General features: G+C 40.4%; 2 protein-coding genes across 2 annotated transcripts in view; one reads left to right on the top strand and one right to left on the bottom strand.

The window, feature by feature from the left end:
- Positions 1-179: 179 nt before the first annotated feature.
- arl1 (ADP-ribosylation factor-like 1) lies at positions 180-6,638 on the top strand. The gene is made up of 6 exons (XM_020619168.1): positions 180-318; positions 1,032-1,169; positions 1,963-2,044; positions 2,301-2,412; positions 4,974-5,152; positions 5,456-6,638. The coding sequence occupies exons 1-6, from the start codon at positions 315-317 to the stop codon at positions 5,484-5,486; spliced, it is 546 nt and encodes a 181-aa protein (XP_020474824.1). The 5' UTR covers positions 180-314; the 3' UTR covers positions 5,487-6,638.
- Positions 6,639-6,750: 112 nt separating this feature from the next.
- utp20 (UTP20 small subunit processome component) overlaps positions 6,751-16,648 on the bottom strand; it is a 36,101-nt gene continuing 26,203 nt past the window's right edge. Inside the window, exons 42-61 of the mRNA XM_020619167.1 lie at positions 16,006-16,145; positions 15,632-15,788; positions 15,259-15,357; positions 14,900-15,067; positions 13,529-13,695; positions 13,261-13,408; positions 13,018-13,134; positions 12,696-12,866; positions 12,266-12,397; positions 11,792-11,902; positions 11,562-11,711; positions 11,103-11,285; positions 9,853-9,984; positions 9,640-9,772; positions 9,368-9,552; positions 9,202-9,273; positions 7,954-8,196; positions 7,603-7,729; positions 7,322-7,467; positions 6,751-7,222 (exon numbers count right to left, since the gene is read on the bottom strand). Coding sequence (XP_020474823.1) covers positions 7,067-7,222; positions 7,322-7,467; positions 7,603-7,729; positions 7,954-8,196; positions 9,202-9,273; positions 9,368-9,552; positions 9,640-9,772; positions 9,853-9,984; positions 11,103-11,285; positions 11,562-11,711; positions 11,792-11,902; positions 12,266-12,397; positions 12,696-12,866; positions 13,018-13,134; positions 13,261-13,408; positions 13,529-13,695; positions 14,900-15,067; positions 15,259-15,357; positions 15,632-15,788; positions 16,006-16,145 — 2,937 coding nt within the window. The 3' untranslated portion in view covers positions 6,751-7,066. The remainder of the gene's footprint in view (positions 7,223-7,321; positions 7,468-7,602; positions 7,730-7,953; positions 8,197-9,201; positions 9,274-9,367; positions 9,553-9,639; positions 9,773-9,852; positions 9,985-11,102; positions 11,286-11,561; positions 11,712-11,791; positions 11,903-12,265; positions 12,398-12,695; positions 12,867-13,017; positions 13,135-13,260; positions 13,409-13,528; positions 13,696-14,899; positions 15,068-15,258; positions 15,358-15,631; positions 15,789-16,005; positions 16,146-16,648) is intronic.

Below are 16,648 nucleotides of genomic sequence, written 5' to 3'. Positions count from 1 at the left end.
CCCTCCCCCTGCCACACTTTCCATTAAAAGAGTTGTTTTCATAAAACAGTGTTACTAAGATTCATGTCTATAAAATCTATAAGAATATTAGTGTGTCAAACGCATAGATGATAAAGATTTCTAAACACACGGTAGGAGTCGCGGTTAATCTATATTAGGTAAAGGCACCATGTTGAATGTGTCGAATGTTGCGAAACAAAATCTAAACCAGAGTTGGTGACGCCGTTCAGCGACACGTCAACCACACGGAAGAAGTTCTCTGTCCAACTAACCTGTCACTGCATTTCTGATACTGGGAGCGTAGTCTTACCAAAATGGGTAATTTAATTATTTGTCAATAAAATGCAATATTTTCTTCGTTTTATCCATAACCTACATATCTATGAAGAATTAGGTACTGGTATAGCTGTTTTGTACATGTCTGCTTCACTCGGCGCACATTGCGACTGTTGCCAACTAGGAAGCTAATGTTGGCTATGTACAGGGAATATCGTGTTTCTCGTCCACGATGTTTTCGGGTGGACAGTTCATAAACGTTTCGCTTCCAAGCGTAGCTGTTATATAGTGTCTACATATTGTCATCAAGGATGCAAGTGAAAAAGCACGACGACTTGCGTTGTTCAGTAGCTAAGCTAACTTCGGCTAACTTGTTTAACCACCTGAAGGATAGTGATGCTGGATGAGGTCACTATGGGACAAATCAGGACCAGGGCTGAGTTTTAAATACTTACTGCTTTAGAAAGGTTGTGGCTCTTTATCAGCTCTTTGTGACATCCAAGTCTGCATTTCTGTAGTTCTATGATTTTACTCTTCTTATTGATTAAACTTTAAAGATTTATTTTTAGTTATTATTCTTTGTTTCTGAAAAGTCAAATAATGTTTCAGAAGACACCATTGCTTACCAGAACCCAAAGTATTTAATTCATAATTTAGATGGAACAAGCCAATGCATTGCTTTAGTTGATAGAGGATCAAAAGTAAATCACAAGGTATTTCTCAGCTCTAACATTTCCCTCCATGTCTATCTCCAGGTGGTTTCTTCTCTAGTCTCTTCTCAGGCCTGTTTGGCACCAGGGAAATGAGGATCTTGATCCTTGGTTTGGACGGTGCAGGAAAGACAACCATTCTGTACCAGCTGCAGGTCGGAGAGGTGGTCACCACAATCCCCAGTATGTACCAGACTGTGCTATTTCTTTACTTCCATACTTTTGTCATGCTCGCTCCTCACCACGCACCATCCTTAGATGTACTATATATCAGTTACACTCTAGTTTGGGGACAGCTGTGGCTCAGGAGTTAGAGCAGGTCGTCTCCTAACCAGAGGGATAGCGGTTTGATTCCTGGCTTGTCTAGTCCACGTGTTGAAGTGTCCTTGAGCAAGACACTGAACCCCCAGTTGCTCCCAGTGATGGCATGAATGTGGGAGTGCGAATGGGCAAATAGCCAAATAGTGTGAAAGCGCTTTAAGTGTGCTGCAATGCATAGAAAAGTGCTATACAAGTATAAGACCATTTACCATTAATTTAATTTAATTACTGCATGTACAGTAAACCTGCAGGCAGATGCTGCTGCAGACCTGACAAGAATGCAACTAGTCAGGTTGACATTCCTCTTTTGCATACAGTATGTGTGCCAACAGCTGCCTAGTACTTTGAGCAGTGTTTTCTTTTTCCATTTCTATTTCATATAACAAATGTGACTCAAATAGCCTTTCCTTTCAGAGGAAGACTTACCAAATGTAGCATTTCAGTGTAGTATTCTTTATGTTCAATCTCTGGGGGGCAAATAATATTCAGCTGTATATCTTTTGCACATTTTTTAGCCTGAGAATAGGAAAAAAAAAAGCTGTGTCTGCATTTTCTGCAGAGCCTTGTATTAACTGCAGCACTCAGCAGAATATTCACAATGTACATCAAGATAAGCTGGTAATAATCAGGCTCATGTTCTCTCCCCTCTGTGCAGCAATTGGCTTCAATGTTGAGACGGTCACATATAAGAACCTTAAGTTCCAGGTGTGGGATCTCGGAGGACAGACAAGTATCAGGTAGGTGTAGATGGCCTATGGTGGCTGTGGTGTGGAGCTCCCACATGTGAATGTGTGGATATTTCATAAAGGAAGTTTATAGGTTTCTCTCCCTTCACTTTTCCTGTTACTTAAACCTTTTTCTGTTTGAATGCTTGTGTTTGTGCAATCTTGACCACCTTTCCTTCTCATGTCAGGGGTATTTCTTTTTGATCTCTCCACCCTCTTCCGATTGCTCACCTTCTCTGATCTTCCTGCTCCTCTCTGTGCTTCACAGGCCCTACTGGCGGTGTTATTACTCAAATACTGACGCAGTGATTTACGTCGTTGACAGCAGTGACCGTGACAGGATGGGCATCTCAAAGTCTGAGCTGGTGGCCATGTTGGAGGTTCGTGGTTTAATTCTTAACTACAACCTTGACCCTACTTATGTGTCAGAAGTTTGAACTATCATGGTAGCAGCTGAACTGTAGGGGTCTAATCAAATATTTAATAACTTTGAGAGATTTCAGTGAACACTTCATTGAATGCTCTCAGATGATGAAACCCAATCAAACCAGATCTGGCACTTGTCAAATACAATACATGTGCAAAATGTGCTGTGGATCATAGTGGTTTTAAGATCTGAGAAGCTGTTAAATTATGCCATGTTACTCAGATTCAACTACTATCAGTGCAAACCATGGCCATTTGAAAAATTTATTCCTACCGATTACTATATGTCAAAATTTAAAGTGCCCATGGCATGCTTTGCATGTTTAACCTTGGGTACCTCTAGGTTAGCTTTGCTTTGCACCTATCATAACTCCAAATAGTCTGTAATTACTTCAGAATGATAAAATGTGAGAGCCTCTTACTAAAAACGGGAGGACAGTTCATGAACGTGCACCTCCTGCTGACAGTGTTGTCGAAATCTGTTTCCCCTAACCTGAATCCTAACATTATCCTAAACACAACCAATGAGGGGCATTACATGAAACCGAGTTTTGAACAGGAGAAACATCTCTCGACGGGGGAACAAAAACACTGACAAATAAGCTGTGCTTTTGACACTGACAATACCTTAAATCCTACCTTATATGTTCAAGTCAGAATATGAAAGTGGACAGCACAACAAACCTCAACAGCATTAATTAATTTGACTTTCTCCTTAATAGATACAGTAGGTATACAACAGTATATGTACCAATGAAGAGATGTGTAACACACTGAATAAAGGGGGTAATTGAGAAATCCCATATTCTAACTGGCATAATGCACACATAGTAGCTTCTCCAGCCTTATAATTCTGTCTACAGAAATAAGGCATTAATAGACATGCAATGTGTGTGTGTGTTTTGTTTTTTTTTACTTACTGTTAAGTCCCACTGAGTAATGGAAACATCATTCCCTTTCAGGTAGCTCCACTGTCAGTAAATCCAACCTGTGATCGCTGATTTTTTCCCCCACATGACAACATACATTCCCAAAGTAGTGAAATTTATTCTGACAGGTATCATAGCACCAACAATAACATCATGGATTGTTAGAATCCTCTCATGATCCTGCAATAGATCACATACAGCCGACCCACTGGCCTCAAGCAGTTAAAACAAACATACAGTGCTCCAGGGGAATCCATTGATGATGAGCTCATCATTCACTGCCACAGGGTCCATCACTGGCTAGCTGCTTGTAGGTTAGACCCGGTCAGGTGTAACAGTGAGTCCCTGTACAGGAACGTTCCTGGACATGCAGTAACCTCAGGCCCTGTATTTTTCTTTGCATCCTCTGGACACTGTGCATGCAGCAGGACGTCTAAACCTATCCACAAAACCATGTGCAGTTGAAAAATGCACGATTCAGTGGGTAGAGCAGTCGTCTCCCAACCGGAGGGTCGTAGGTTCAAATCTTGGTGCCTGCAGTCCACATGTTGAAGTGTCCTTGGCCAAGACACTGAACACCCAAGTTGCCCCTGATGGTTAGAGCCATCGGTGTGAGTTGGCGCCACAGATGGCAGCCTCGGTTCTGTACCAGAAACAAATTCCTTGTGTGTAACATACTTGGCCAAATAAAGGTTATTATTATTATTATTGTTATTTAAAATGGCATCAGTGGATGTCAGGTAAGCTTGCATGAACGTGCAACTGCCTGGAGATAATGACCATTCAAGGAAATCCTTAAACTATTAAATAATTTTGCTAGGGAAAAAAGTCTCACGAGCGAGTTTGCAAGACTTGTATAAACCAAGTTGCTTCTACATGGAAGTACTAGAACATGCATACTACAAATTGTTTGAGCTTTAGGCCACATTTAAGATGATAATTGTAACACACTGTAGATAAGTCAGAAAACAAGGAACAGCATGCCTGGAGCTCTTTAAATACCCCTGAATACATAGCATTTACATTTGTCTTGAATGTATGGTGTTTGAATTCTGCTTTACAGTTTCTAGTATGTCATTTCATTTGGTACTGGAAGTGACATTATTTTTTTCAGATTCATGTTCCCAAAAATCCAAGTATCCAGTATTCAAATGTGTAATTTAAAGTTCATTAATTCAAATTCTGAACTAAAATTTAAATCTAATCAAAAGATCTGGTTGCTTAAAATGGACATTATTGAAACATTCTTCAACATCTGGGCTACCAAGATATTGAAATGGCACCATTTGAAACACTATATAGATTAATCAGACAACATACATTCAAAGTGCTGACTTTCAGAGTAAAATATTTCAGAACTATAAATTCAGTGGTATTTACATTTTCACATGCAATATTTAAGTGGTTCAGTTTCATAAATATTTAGTTGTCAGGCTCAAGCTCTTACAGTTTAAGTAATTTTGCTTTCATGACACTTGCGTATATTTGGAGCTGTCATTTAGCACATATCTGGCTTTTTGGCCATTAGACCTAAAACCCCCTCCTCCTCTTCATAATGTTATTTGGTGACCTTGTCTTTTATTTAGGAGGAAGAGCTGAAGAAGGCGATCCTGGTGGTGTTTGCAAATAAGCAGGATATGGACCAGGCAATGACACCCACAGAGGTGGCGAATGCTCTGGGACTCCCTGCACTCAAAGACAGAAAATGGCAGATCTTCAAGACCTCAGCTACAAAAGGCACAGGCCTGGATGAGGCAATGGAATGGTAGGCTTTACCATACACTTTATAAAGGACTTAGGAGGGGTCTTTTTTTGTAAGAGTGCTTAGGTAGGTATAACACAACATTAGTTGTGACTGGATATTTAATGTAGTGATAGAGATAAGGTATGATTCTTATTTTCAGTCAGAAGTGGTGAGTTTACCAGTCACTTTGAAAACAGCGATACCATGAAGGGAGTTAATTACATTTGAGTATTCCACCTCTTCAGTATTGTTTTATATTGCACAAAATATTGATTCTTTGAGTTTGTTGAAGCTAAATTAGATTTGCTCTGTCTGTCCTTGCAGGCTGGTGGATGCACTGAAGAGTCGGCAGTAAAGGTCTCCCATCCATTCTGTATATACTCCTTACCTTTGACTCTTGTATGAAACTTTGTGACTGACCCCTCCCCATATCCCACCTTCCTCTGGACCTCTGATTGCACTCCCTCCCTCCTTTTCCCACCTGAAGCCTTGGCCAAACCTTCCCAATGCTTTTGAAGCTTGGGACTGAGAAGCAAAGGCTGCAGTAACGTATAGACTATGCAGACACTCACAACACATGTACAAAGCCCAGGTGAAGGTTTTAGAGAACTCTAGGACCACAGTGATGGATGGGCAACAGGTTATCTACATTTTTATATGTGTAAGAAATGCATCCAAATGTCAGCTGATTACTCATTAACTCAATTCATTAATTCATTAACACCTGTGAACAAAAATTTTAAGGTTTGCTAATTTTATGAATTGATTTGTAAACATGTGAGCACTAAGTTATTACAAAATAAGATGAATCAATGAATGAAGCTCTGTAGTATTTCTGTAAACAGGTGTCTTCACTGGACGCTATCATTTAGCATCATCTTCTCTTCGAGAGGTTAAGAAATTAGCATGTGGTAAAGCCAGAGGATTTGATGGGCACCAATGACAGTAAAATCAAGCAAGGGAGATCCACAGTGAGGCAGCATTTTACCACAAGGGTGGGAACATTATCCAAGGTTGAACAATAGACATGTTAGTTCTGTTCCTGACCTGAGCAAACTGACTAGGACACATCATCATTAAGCAGCAGCTGCTTGACTGCCAAGTTATTAGTGTTTAATATGTTGGACTAATAGCCATTGATTTTCATCTTTAGTGCAGCGCTACAGCATGAAGTCCCACTCTGGATAACCCATGTCTTTGTAAACAATCTGCTGACTTACCTAAATATTCTCATTTACTTTTGGAAATGGCAAATTGTTGCAGAATTATTTCCAAACTGTTAAACATCCGCTATGTCCTCTGGCCAAGTGTTATTGCAGCCTATGCTGTGCTTCCAGTATACAGTGAGGCAAATTCAGTGTCATGGATTTCTTTTTTTCCCTGCAGTTTATTCCTGTTGTAAAGAAAATAGTTTAGGGGTCAAAGCTTTTTTTCCCCATTGAAATCCTTGAGTGCAGCTTTGGCATATTAGTCATTTAGTTAATGAACAATAAACTATATGCTCAAAGTTTTATGGTGTCATATTTATATCTGCTTGTACAGTGAAGATGATTCTCAGTAAACATTCCTATCAGTGATTGAACCGTTGTGTTCAGACTTTGATTTTCAAACTAATACTGCATGAAACGATCACTAACAGTGTCAAATCTTTATTTATAAAAAGTTGTACATTTAACTGCACAGGATATATATCAGAGACAACCCTACAGTCCGTTCACAGCAGAAACCAATAGATTTCATGTTCTGCTGTTCAATGTCATTTTCTTGTTCAACTGACAATTAGAATAATTCAAATCATTATGTAACAACATGAGGTGAGCCTGTCCAACTAACACCTGCCTGCTAAATGAAAATGAGTCATTTTACTGGGTCAACTGGCCAGTTTTCATCCCCAGCTAGTTATCCTCAATAAACAGATGTAGCCACCCACATGACTCACTGCACCATCGCCAGGTCTTTGAGTGCATGGCTCCGGTGCTTCTTTGCTTTATATCCAGGCCGGAGGAACTCAATCTTCCTCTTCTTGGCTTCGATTTTGTTCTTGTGCTTCTTGAGCTTCTTCTTGGCAGCGATGTCTGGGTTAGCCACCATCTCGAAGAGAGAAGAGGACAAATCTAAAGCTGACTGCCAGGATAAAGTTGCTACATTTGTGTATGTGGGCACTCATTATGTCTGTGTTTCAAATCATACCTGCATGGCTCTGTGTCGTTTTCGTTCAGCTCGCCTCTGTGAAAACTCCTTCTGGACAGAGGAGAATGCCAATGAGAAAGTCTCCAGTCCCACTCGTCTCTTCAACAGCTCGATCAGCTCCTGTGACAGGTTCTTCAAGGTGGGATCTGGACAGAGAGCAGGGGTCAGAGATGGGAGTTGAATATGAAGATGTTCGCATTGTTCAACCATTTTTACATAGGACAAGTCAGACTAGAGAAAGATGTTTGCTGGGATTTTCAGTCAGGTAAGAGTAGTTTTACCTTGGTCTGTGTACGTGCTGTCCAACTCTCTGTACAGAGGAGTGATGATAGTAGTCAGATAGGGGCGAAGCCTTTCCTTCCCCAGGTCCATCGCTATTGCTCCCAGGAACTTGAACACACACGTTCTCTTTGGGAGAGCGGAGGGAAAAAAAATGTTGATTTTATTACAACTTAGATGCCAGAAAGATGGGCCATTTTACATTTATAACTGAAAGGCAGTACAAGTTTTAATAGTGTCGATACGTGTTCTTTTCCTGTTTGCTAGTGAACACAACATTTCTTACCATGCCTGCACTGACAGCTTCTCATGATCTGTTTTAACTATCTGGTACTCCTAGTTTCTATTATTACCTTTAACGGAACTTTGGGAGTGTACGCTGCCTCTCTCTTGGCCATCAGTGACAGCTTCTTCATCAGCCACAGAAGGGAAGGAGGTCGATCATTCGTGTCATCTTTGTCCTCTTCTCCCTCATCTCTTTTTTCCCCTTCTTCATATCCATTCTCCTGCCGCTCCTCCGCCTTCACTTCTTCCACATCAGACTCGGGGGAAATGAGGTAGATCACCTTGCCAACAAACAGCAGGTTCTTGATCACCTGTGCGAAAAGCAAAACATGACTATTGATCAGATCTCATCTGTGTAATTTACAGGAGCCGGAGGAAAAAAAAGGATTTACATTCCAATCGTGACTTATATCTTCTATGACTCTAAATCAATTTACAAATGCTAAAAATCTATTATTGTCAGTGTTGACAGAACGAAAAAGGCGGAATTCAACTGCAAAGCCAATGTTGAACATCCTAGGATTGTGTTATACATCTACAATACAGTTGTAATGTTAGTTTATCTTCAGACAAGGAATTATTGTACACATGTATTAATTACTTAATAACAAACTTTGAAAGACAAGTGCAGAGAACTATGTGAATTCAGAGCCTATCACCAACAGACTAACAGTGGCCCAGGAGCACTTCAGTTAAACTGGTAGGATAAAGAAAACACCTAATTTCTACAGACTTGTGCTCATGGTTTAAAAGTACTTGGACTGTTTTCACACACACTGCTAGTGTGTGTGAAAATATTAAGTCCTGCATTCAAAATATGACAAATATAAGCACAAGAGAAGTACCAAAAGTGAAAGTACTCATTCAGAATGGCACATTTATATTATTCGATTATAATTAATGCATTATTGTGTTCATCACATAATGCTGCAGCTGGTAAAGGTTAAGCTAATTTTAATAATCTTATATACTTAAAATTTCAAGCACCTTGCATAATGCTGGGTAGCAGTATGCAAAGTACCTGGTTTTTATGCTCATCAGAACCACTTAGGTTAATAGTCTGTTAAGTTTCATTAGCAGCTCAGTAGGTACAAGATAGAAATCAGTTGTATGACACACAGTAAACTAGAGTAAGAGCCAAAATATGGTGCCCCTTTTTATTGAATCATATCATTTTTTAATTGAAAATTGTTCTGAATCAAATTGTGACACCAATAATCAGAATCTGAATCAAATCATGAGTTTGCCAAAGATTCCCACCCCTAGTAATTTAGATTTAACAGCAAAATGGATGTGTTTTGGCTGAGTGTGTCCACCTGCTCTCCAGATCCTACGTCAAGGAACTTTGATTGCAGCTGATGGCAGAACGCCAATGCCAACTCTCTCATCTAGAAGTCAGAAAAAGAAACGAAAGAAGAAAGATATTTTTGCTCAGTAAAATCAGATGCAGAAATTAGCTGACTTGAGAATCTTGGGCCTCACCTTCTTGTCCAGGTTGCTGGTGATAAAGGCTGTGGCAGCAGGCTGAGATGAAGCATCTCCACTCTCTCCTCTCCAAACAGCAATCAGCTGCTCTGCTTGTCGGGCAGCAAACAGCTGACCAAAGAGCTGCGAGGCTGTCAGCCATACCCAGCAGTGAGGGTAGCGAAGGTGGGCTTCAATATGACCTAATAGTGCCCACAAAGAAAAACATTTTAATTTTGTGTTGGCTGTGGGTGTGTAAATGACAGAGATAACGTATGTTGCTCTTTTACCCCAGATTCGGTAGAGTGTGCCATGGGGCTTGCTGAGCTCCAGCAGGCCGCAGTGTTTACTCAGTTTGGTGACAAGAGTCAGATAACTGAACAACAGCCTATCTGCTCCTTTCTCCTCCTGCTCCTCTTCAATCTGAAAGACAGACAAAGCACTTTCTTTTAATCACATTTCACATTTGTGGCCATAGACGGGGTAAATGTGTTGCCATTTACGTCTTCATAGTTGTCAGGGTTGATCTCTCTCTCCAGCAAAGGCAGTAAGTCATCCAAGCGATGGGCAAACTTCTCCTCTTCCACCTCTACGAACAGACCACAAATCTGAGCCCCGAGACGCCGCAGGCAGGGCTAAGAGAGCAGGGGAAATCAGATCACTGATCAACTGAAATGATATAAGACTTTGAAACACACCAAAACGTACAATACAACATACAATTATTGTAAGGCACAAAGTTCAGGGTTTCCACTCTTTTCAAGAAATAATTTACCCAAAATTACTCAATGCTACTTTTTTGTTATTATTCACAGTATGTGACTTGTCTCAGGTTTTATATTAGATGCCCTTACTGACACAAACCTCCCATTTTACCTAATGCTATTTGTTATTTACACATTTAAAATGTTTTTCTAATCTGCCAGATGGAAACATGCTAACACCAACATTTAGGGCTACTTGGGAGCCACCATGACAGAAAAAATAAAAAACCATCAACAGAGCAAGATGCCTTTAAAGTGAACCAAATGAGCTGTTGTAACATCAGCTACAACTAGATACTGTTACTGTTTCAGCCACATTTTTCATTTATATTTGTTTACATTTTGTCCATTAAAAATAGGCTTACAACAAATTAACTGTGTGCTGCCCCCTGTTTGTAATGTACTCATGGATATAAAGACATTAAGACAACCATCACTGGATATCTCTGGTAATAAACAAGCTAGCCAACTAATGTTAAAGTAAATGATAATCCAGCAGGTGATGGAGCATTAAATCTTAAAACATTTTTAAAAGTAAAACTTACTAGACAATAGTTATTAACGTTTGCATTTCAACAATCAAGCCACTTACAGTCCCTGGTTGTCTGGCTACATTCCCTTGTAATTTTGTCCAGTTTATTTTATTCATTTTGTCTTCACTCAAAAGCTAAGAGTAGGTTTACAAAAACATTACTAACAGGCAATAAACTTCTACCCTTGCTCTTTAATGTTTATCTCACACATCACCTTTATTTCAGCTGCCAGCTCATGCTAAGATTTGACAGTTCACTCTCAGCAAAAGGAAAACAGAAAATTTTGAAAATTATTTTCCAGGATGATAGTTTTTCCAGGATATTGTACAATTTATCTCCATGACTGGAAAAGTTACAAATTTACAGGTTTTCCAGGATGCGTAGGAACTTTTAAGCACAAAAAAGTGGCTGATCTGAATTCACTTGTGGAGTAAAGACGTTGGTCTAAACTTGTACCTTTTCTGCATTCAGCCAGGTGTTCACAAGAGAAAACAGGGCGTTCTGGTGGTTCAAGTCCAGCTGGGTCAGCAGGTCCTTGATAGCCAAGGCAGCCATTTTTTTACAATGTGCAGAGTCATCGTTGACCACGACCAGGGCCAGTGGGGCAAAGAACAGGCCACTGTGCTTCAACAGCAGGTTCTGAACGAAAACCAAACCAAACCAAAAAAAAAACAATACAAGACCGTGTTTTGTCCATACTTTAGTAGCCTTTACTAAGGTTATAATACACATTAGTAAAATATGGTGGTTTTTAGGTTGAAGGTAATGATGTGAATTATGCCCAGTGCAATAGTAGATTATGGATATTATGGATTATACAGGATGTGTCTCTCTGTAGATAAATGCAGTACAATAAACTGGTTTGTACTTGTCTGCAAATTCTTCTTGTTCATGCACATTTAGAGGAAAATGTACCTGAGGGAAAGTCTGAAAGATGTATGCCAGCATCTCCAGTGCAGACTCCCTGCCTGTGTCGTGCTCATAGTGCAGGTGGGCCACCACAAAGTCCAGGTGTCCTTTCAGCTTCCTCCCCAGTGGGTAGTCCAGCAGGTACTTCAGATAGATCTGAACCACAAAACTTTCCTTCAACTGATTGAACTTACAATTTTTAAAAAGATTTTTTTTATGCATTTGTGTTCAAGTACCTGTCGACAGTAGATTCTTATCATAGAATTGCTGCCTGTAACAGAGAGCTTGGCCACTTTTTTCATCACCTCCTCCATCTCCGGAACAATCAACTTCCTGGACAGAATTGCCTGGAGAACAAACAAACAAAAAAACACACACATACACTGTGTTTTCATTCCTTGTGGGGACTTTACATTTACTTACATTCATTTCCTGTAGACTTATCCTAACCTTAACCATAACTACTACTATCTAATACCTAACCCTGACCCTAATACTTAACCTAATACCTAACCCATGTTACCACCCTAAAATTCTGTGATTTCCTTGTGGGGACTAGCTTCTGGTCCCCACAAGGATAGCCGAGTCCCCACAGTGCGAGTGTGTTAACAGGTTTTGGTCCTCATGATGCAAGTAATACAAAGGCGCACACACATACACACCTCAGGGGACACTTGTGACAACAGTTTAACTTGACCGCCATTGATTACCTTTAGTAGGCCAAAGGCAGTGGCCTGGCGGGACTGATCGTAGATGTCCTCCTCAGCATATCCAAGCAGCACCTGAAGCTGTGCCTCAGAGATTTTGTTGCTTTTGAAGTTCTTCACAAGTATGGTGATGGCCTGAGAGACAGAAAGAAAGATGATGTCAGCCAGTTTTATCTCCAGTTTATTTGATGAGATTTCTCCAATTCAGGGTGACTTTTGTTAGATTATTAAATAATGTAGTTTGATGCCACTTCACAGCCTAAAATGCATTTTCCCAAAACATTTAAATTCTTTGTTTTCTCTTTCAAAGTCTCATATTATTTCAGAAAGCTGTCTTCATCTTATAGGAACATAAACATCTATTGAGCTTTATCTACAAAACCAAAAATCTATATCTGGTGTGTTCATACATGTGTTTTATTACTTGTAGTACCTTGAAGCAGTTCTGGACCAGGTGGTAATTCTCCCCACGGGCAGCTCCAGCCTTGGAATAATCCTGCAGCAGGACAAAGAGCTGCTTGGTCAGCTGGCCAGCATTCTGCTCCACTGCAGGTAGAGGGAACTTCAACAGCCAAGTGAATGCCACCAGAGCCTCTGTGATCACCTAGGAGGGAGGTGAGACAGACGAAGATGGTGAGAGGGTGGAGGAGAGCGGAGGGAGTGCAAGTTATAATCTCCAGTTTAATGGGTTTGATCAACAGATGCTTATAGTTGGGGTGATAGAAGGCACCCAGGACAACATCAAATTCTAGTACCTTGACATGCATGGAGTTGAGGCAGTCAAGCAGCAGCTGTACAAAAGGATCAAGCATCTCCAGAGCTGAGGCCTCAGATGATGTCACTTTGGATTTCTTCAGACTCAGGTGGAGCAGCTGAGAAATAAACAAATGATGACAAACACTTCAGAAACAACTCTGCTTAAGATGAAAATTTTCATTTTGATAAAACACATATATGGGATTACTGAATTCTAGGTTGGAGAGTGTTTCAACATGCACCTTGAGGCCTGCATCCACCAGGATGTGCATGTTGGTTCGGCTGCTGACTGGAGCTTTTTGACCACCCCTCTTTGGAGCTGGAGGCAGGAGCAAGCAACTGGGAGGAGGCAGTCTGGGGTCACAAGGAGGCTGAGCTCTGGCTTTCTCGCTACAAACACAAGTGTGTACACAAGGGTGTCATTAATGATGGATGAAAACAAGCATCAAAGTATTTTACTACATTTTGATGAGAGGCTGTATGTGAAAGTGTGTGTGTGTGTGTGTGTACCGGTCTCTCTTGGTGAGCAATGGCAGACTCTGGCTGACCAGGCCATGACTCAGCAGTAGGATATCCTGAGGTGTCATGCCCCCATTGACAAGCAGGCCCAGGACCAGTCGCCGAAGCACAGCACCCACCCGGTTACACACCTTCAGACTGGATGTTGTCTCTAGGATCTAGTGTGATAACAATAGGAGAGAAAGACAAATTAGAAACTGTGAAATAAATGGTCAGTGAAGTCATTATTAATGTTACTTTCACTGAGAAAATATAATTAGACAAATTATTGCATTAATTAAGATAATCTTTTCTTTCCTTTAGTTTCACTACCGGATGTAATGATTCTACTAGGAGTTATTGAGTGCAGTTAAATAAGGACTGAGAAATGACTTTACGCCAAAGTGAGAAAGGTCTGTATTAATTCTTAGGGCTGTCAATGCAATAATGAGTTAATGTAAATTCCTTTTAACACCACTAATTTTTTTGACACATGATTAACACGTACACACATTCTGTGATTATGACCCGCGGCCCACCCTGTAGTTTGGGAAATCAGGATGCAGCAGTAACGTTGTGGACGGCAGAAACAAACCTCACTGAGCAGAAATGAATAAAGAAAAGGGCCTTTTGAATGGCAAGTTCAGCTTCAAAGCCTTGCCAGAAGGTTCTCTCAATAAGACCAGAGTTATTTACATTTACTGTCAATGTGAACTGAGTTACAACCGGAGTAGGTCGAGTCTCAAATACCACTTGGTGGCCAAGCACACAGCTGATGCAGAGAGCCCTCCTACTTGAGGGACAGGTAGCCTACACTGTTTTATATGTGGTCCAGTAAGGGGGAAAAAAATTAAACTGCAGCTATATTTCACCCAAAAAACACAGCCATAAATTGTACATAGTTACGCAAATGATTTTGATATTATGGCTCTGAGGGAAAATAAGCATTAAAACAATGACAGCACATACAGTATTGCATATGATTACCCTGTTATCAGAAATTAAATCAAAATGTTCCCATACTGGAAGTAACTTCATAATTTTGGCGCTGATGCCATGGCAATATATTGCAAACAATCGCACTGCAGTGATCTCCAACACTACAAACCCACGAACATTCTGATCCCCGTCCTCTCCCCTTATATCTCAAACATCCCACCAACATCAAAGCGCTTCATGAACCGGTAGCCCAGATGAAGCTTCAAATATCATCAGTGACATCACCTTTTCTAAACAATACAAGCCTCAATGCAAAGGTTCACTTTCTGCTGCCCCGAGTACTCAACACAGGCTTCAAAGTTTTGGTGTTCAGCCTACCATCACTACTGTTCTCTACTTTAGCATATCTTCTATTTCTCAAAACAAGTCCAATCACTCCATCACCTCTTTCAGTGGTAGTATGAGCTTGGTGATGCTCTCCTTGCTACAGAACTTGGCCAGTAGCTCATAGGAATCCATGCTCTTGCTGTGTCGAGCCTCCATCAGCTTGGAGACAATCTTCTTCACCTCCTTCTCCTCAGCCACAGCCCCAAACAGCTCATTGTTGAAGATCTGACCAATAGGGAAGATGACAAAAAAGGGAAGAGAGAAACAGGTAAAAGATTTCAGAATTCACAAGGACACTACAATCCGGAATTAACATCAAAAACAGTTTGAGTCAGCTAATCCATCCTTATTTGTGAGACATGGGAATCTGCACAAGTACAGTACATGTATGTAGAGTGAAAAGGACACGCTCTTACATCAATGAGCATGTCCATACAGGGGTCCAGGTCACCACTTTGCAGAGTTGGACTAAGGGCTGACAGCAGCTGATATACTGTAAATGTTAGAACATGAACCTGGATGGGGAATGGGCAGAAACAAAGAATATTAAAACAGTAACAAAGTAACGTGCATGTCAACTACACATGACAAGAATAAGATTTTCAAATATTCCTTTGTTAGAAATCTTAAGGATTACTTGGTTTATACCATTTATAGTCACAGAATCACACATGTGTAACGACAATAAATTATATTATTTGTGACTGTTCAGCCTCTGGTCATTACGCATGTGATCTTGCAGACAAACTGTAACTGTGTTTTGGTAAGTGTGTGCATGTGTGTTCCTACCTGGTAGCCCTTGACCAGGATGCCCTGCATTTCTTTGAGCAGGTACTGCAGGTACCTGCACCCCAACGTCTCAATGATCTTCACCAGTGTTCCTCTTGCTACATCACGGATCTCCTGGAAACGGTTCCTCAATAGCACACACACCTTGATCAGAATCCTTGATAACACACACACACACACAAATATTTACCAAATGCATATTTAATATGCTTATATTATTACTGGCCCCCAGCATTAATTTTTTTGGACTGTAAATAGATTTCACACACTTAATTTAGTCCACTAAAAAACCAATAGGGATTTATGGTGAAGTTTTGTCATTACGAACATGCAGTTTAAACACAGCAAACAGCTGGAGACATACAACTGCATACCCAGGGAGGTTGACCTCCATGATATGTGAAGGCAGAGTCTGCATCAGTTTGACCATAGCAAAGGCTAATGGTATCCTCGCCACCTCCTCATCTTTCACACCCTTAGACTTCACTGCTTTGTGCTCCTCCTCATGCTTTACCTAGAGGACAGACACACATTTTCATTATTCAGGGGCAGATTTTGTAATTTGGCGGCCCCAGGCAAACCCAAATATGGGGGGGCCCCTTTGCTCTATTTTCCACAGATGTTCTAATTATAATGTTATTGGTATTAGAGACAATGATGGTGTATTTTTCTACTAAAAGTTTCCTTTTAGAACTAAAAATATATGATAAAAGTACTGTTTGATTTTTATTTTTAAATGCAAAGTCATATGCAAAAGTAAAAATAAGTAAAACAAGTGGTCAAAAGTGGCAGGCATAAAGTTAAAGCTAGATGAATAGGTGGTATTTTGTACAAATGGTTATCATTAAGGTGATTCTGTCTTCAAAACAGATGAAAGAAAGGTGAAGTAGGCCACTAGACAATATTTACATGCTGCATATTTTTGCTCTGTTTCCAGACTCGTGGTTACACTTTTTGATTGCAGTTTTTCCCCTATAATAGTACAGGCCACCATGTCAACAAGACCACCTGCCATGC

Source organism: Monopterus albus, unplaced genomic scaffold (assembly GCF_001952655.1).
Source record: "Monopterus albus unplaced genomic scaffold, M_albus_1.0 scaffold216.1, whole genome shotgun sequence".
NCBI classification, from domain to species: domain Eukaryota; kingdom Metazoa; phylum Chordata; class Actinopteri; order Synbranchiformes; family Synbranchidae; genus Monopterus; species Monopterus albus.
This window is presented reverse-complemented; position numbering and strand designations above follow the sequence as displayed.

Coding starts and splice junctions, on each gene's coding strand:
- arl1 (XM_020619168.1), top strand. Junction 1,170..1,962: donor GGTGGTCACCACAATCCCCA/GTATGTACCAGA, acceptor CCCTCTGTGCAG/CAATTGGCTTCAATGTTGAG. Junction 2,413..4,973: donor AGCTGGTGGCCATGTTGGAG/GTTCGTGGTTTA, acceptor TCTTTTATTTAG/GAGGAAGAGCTGAAGAAGGC.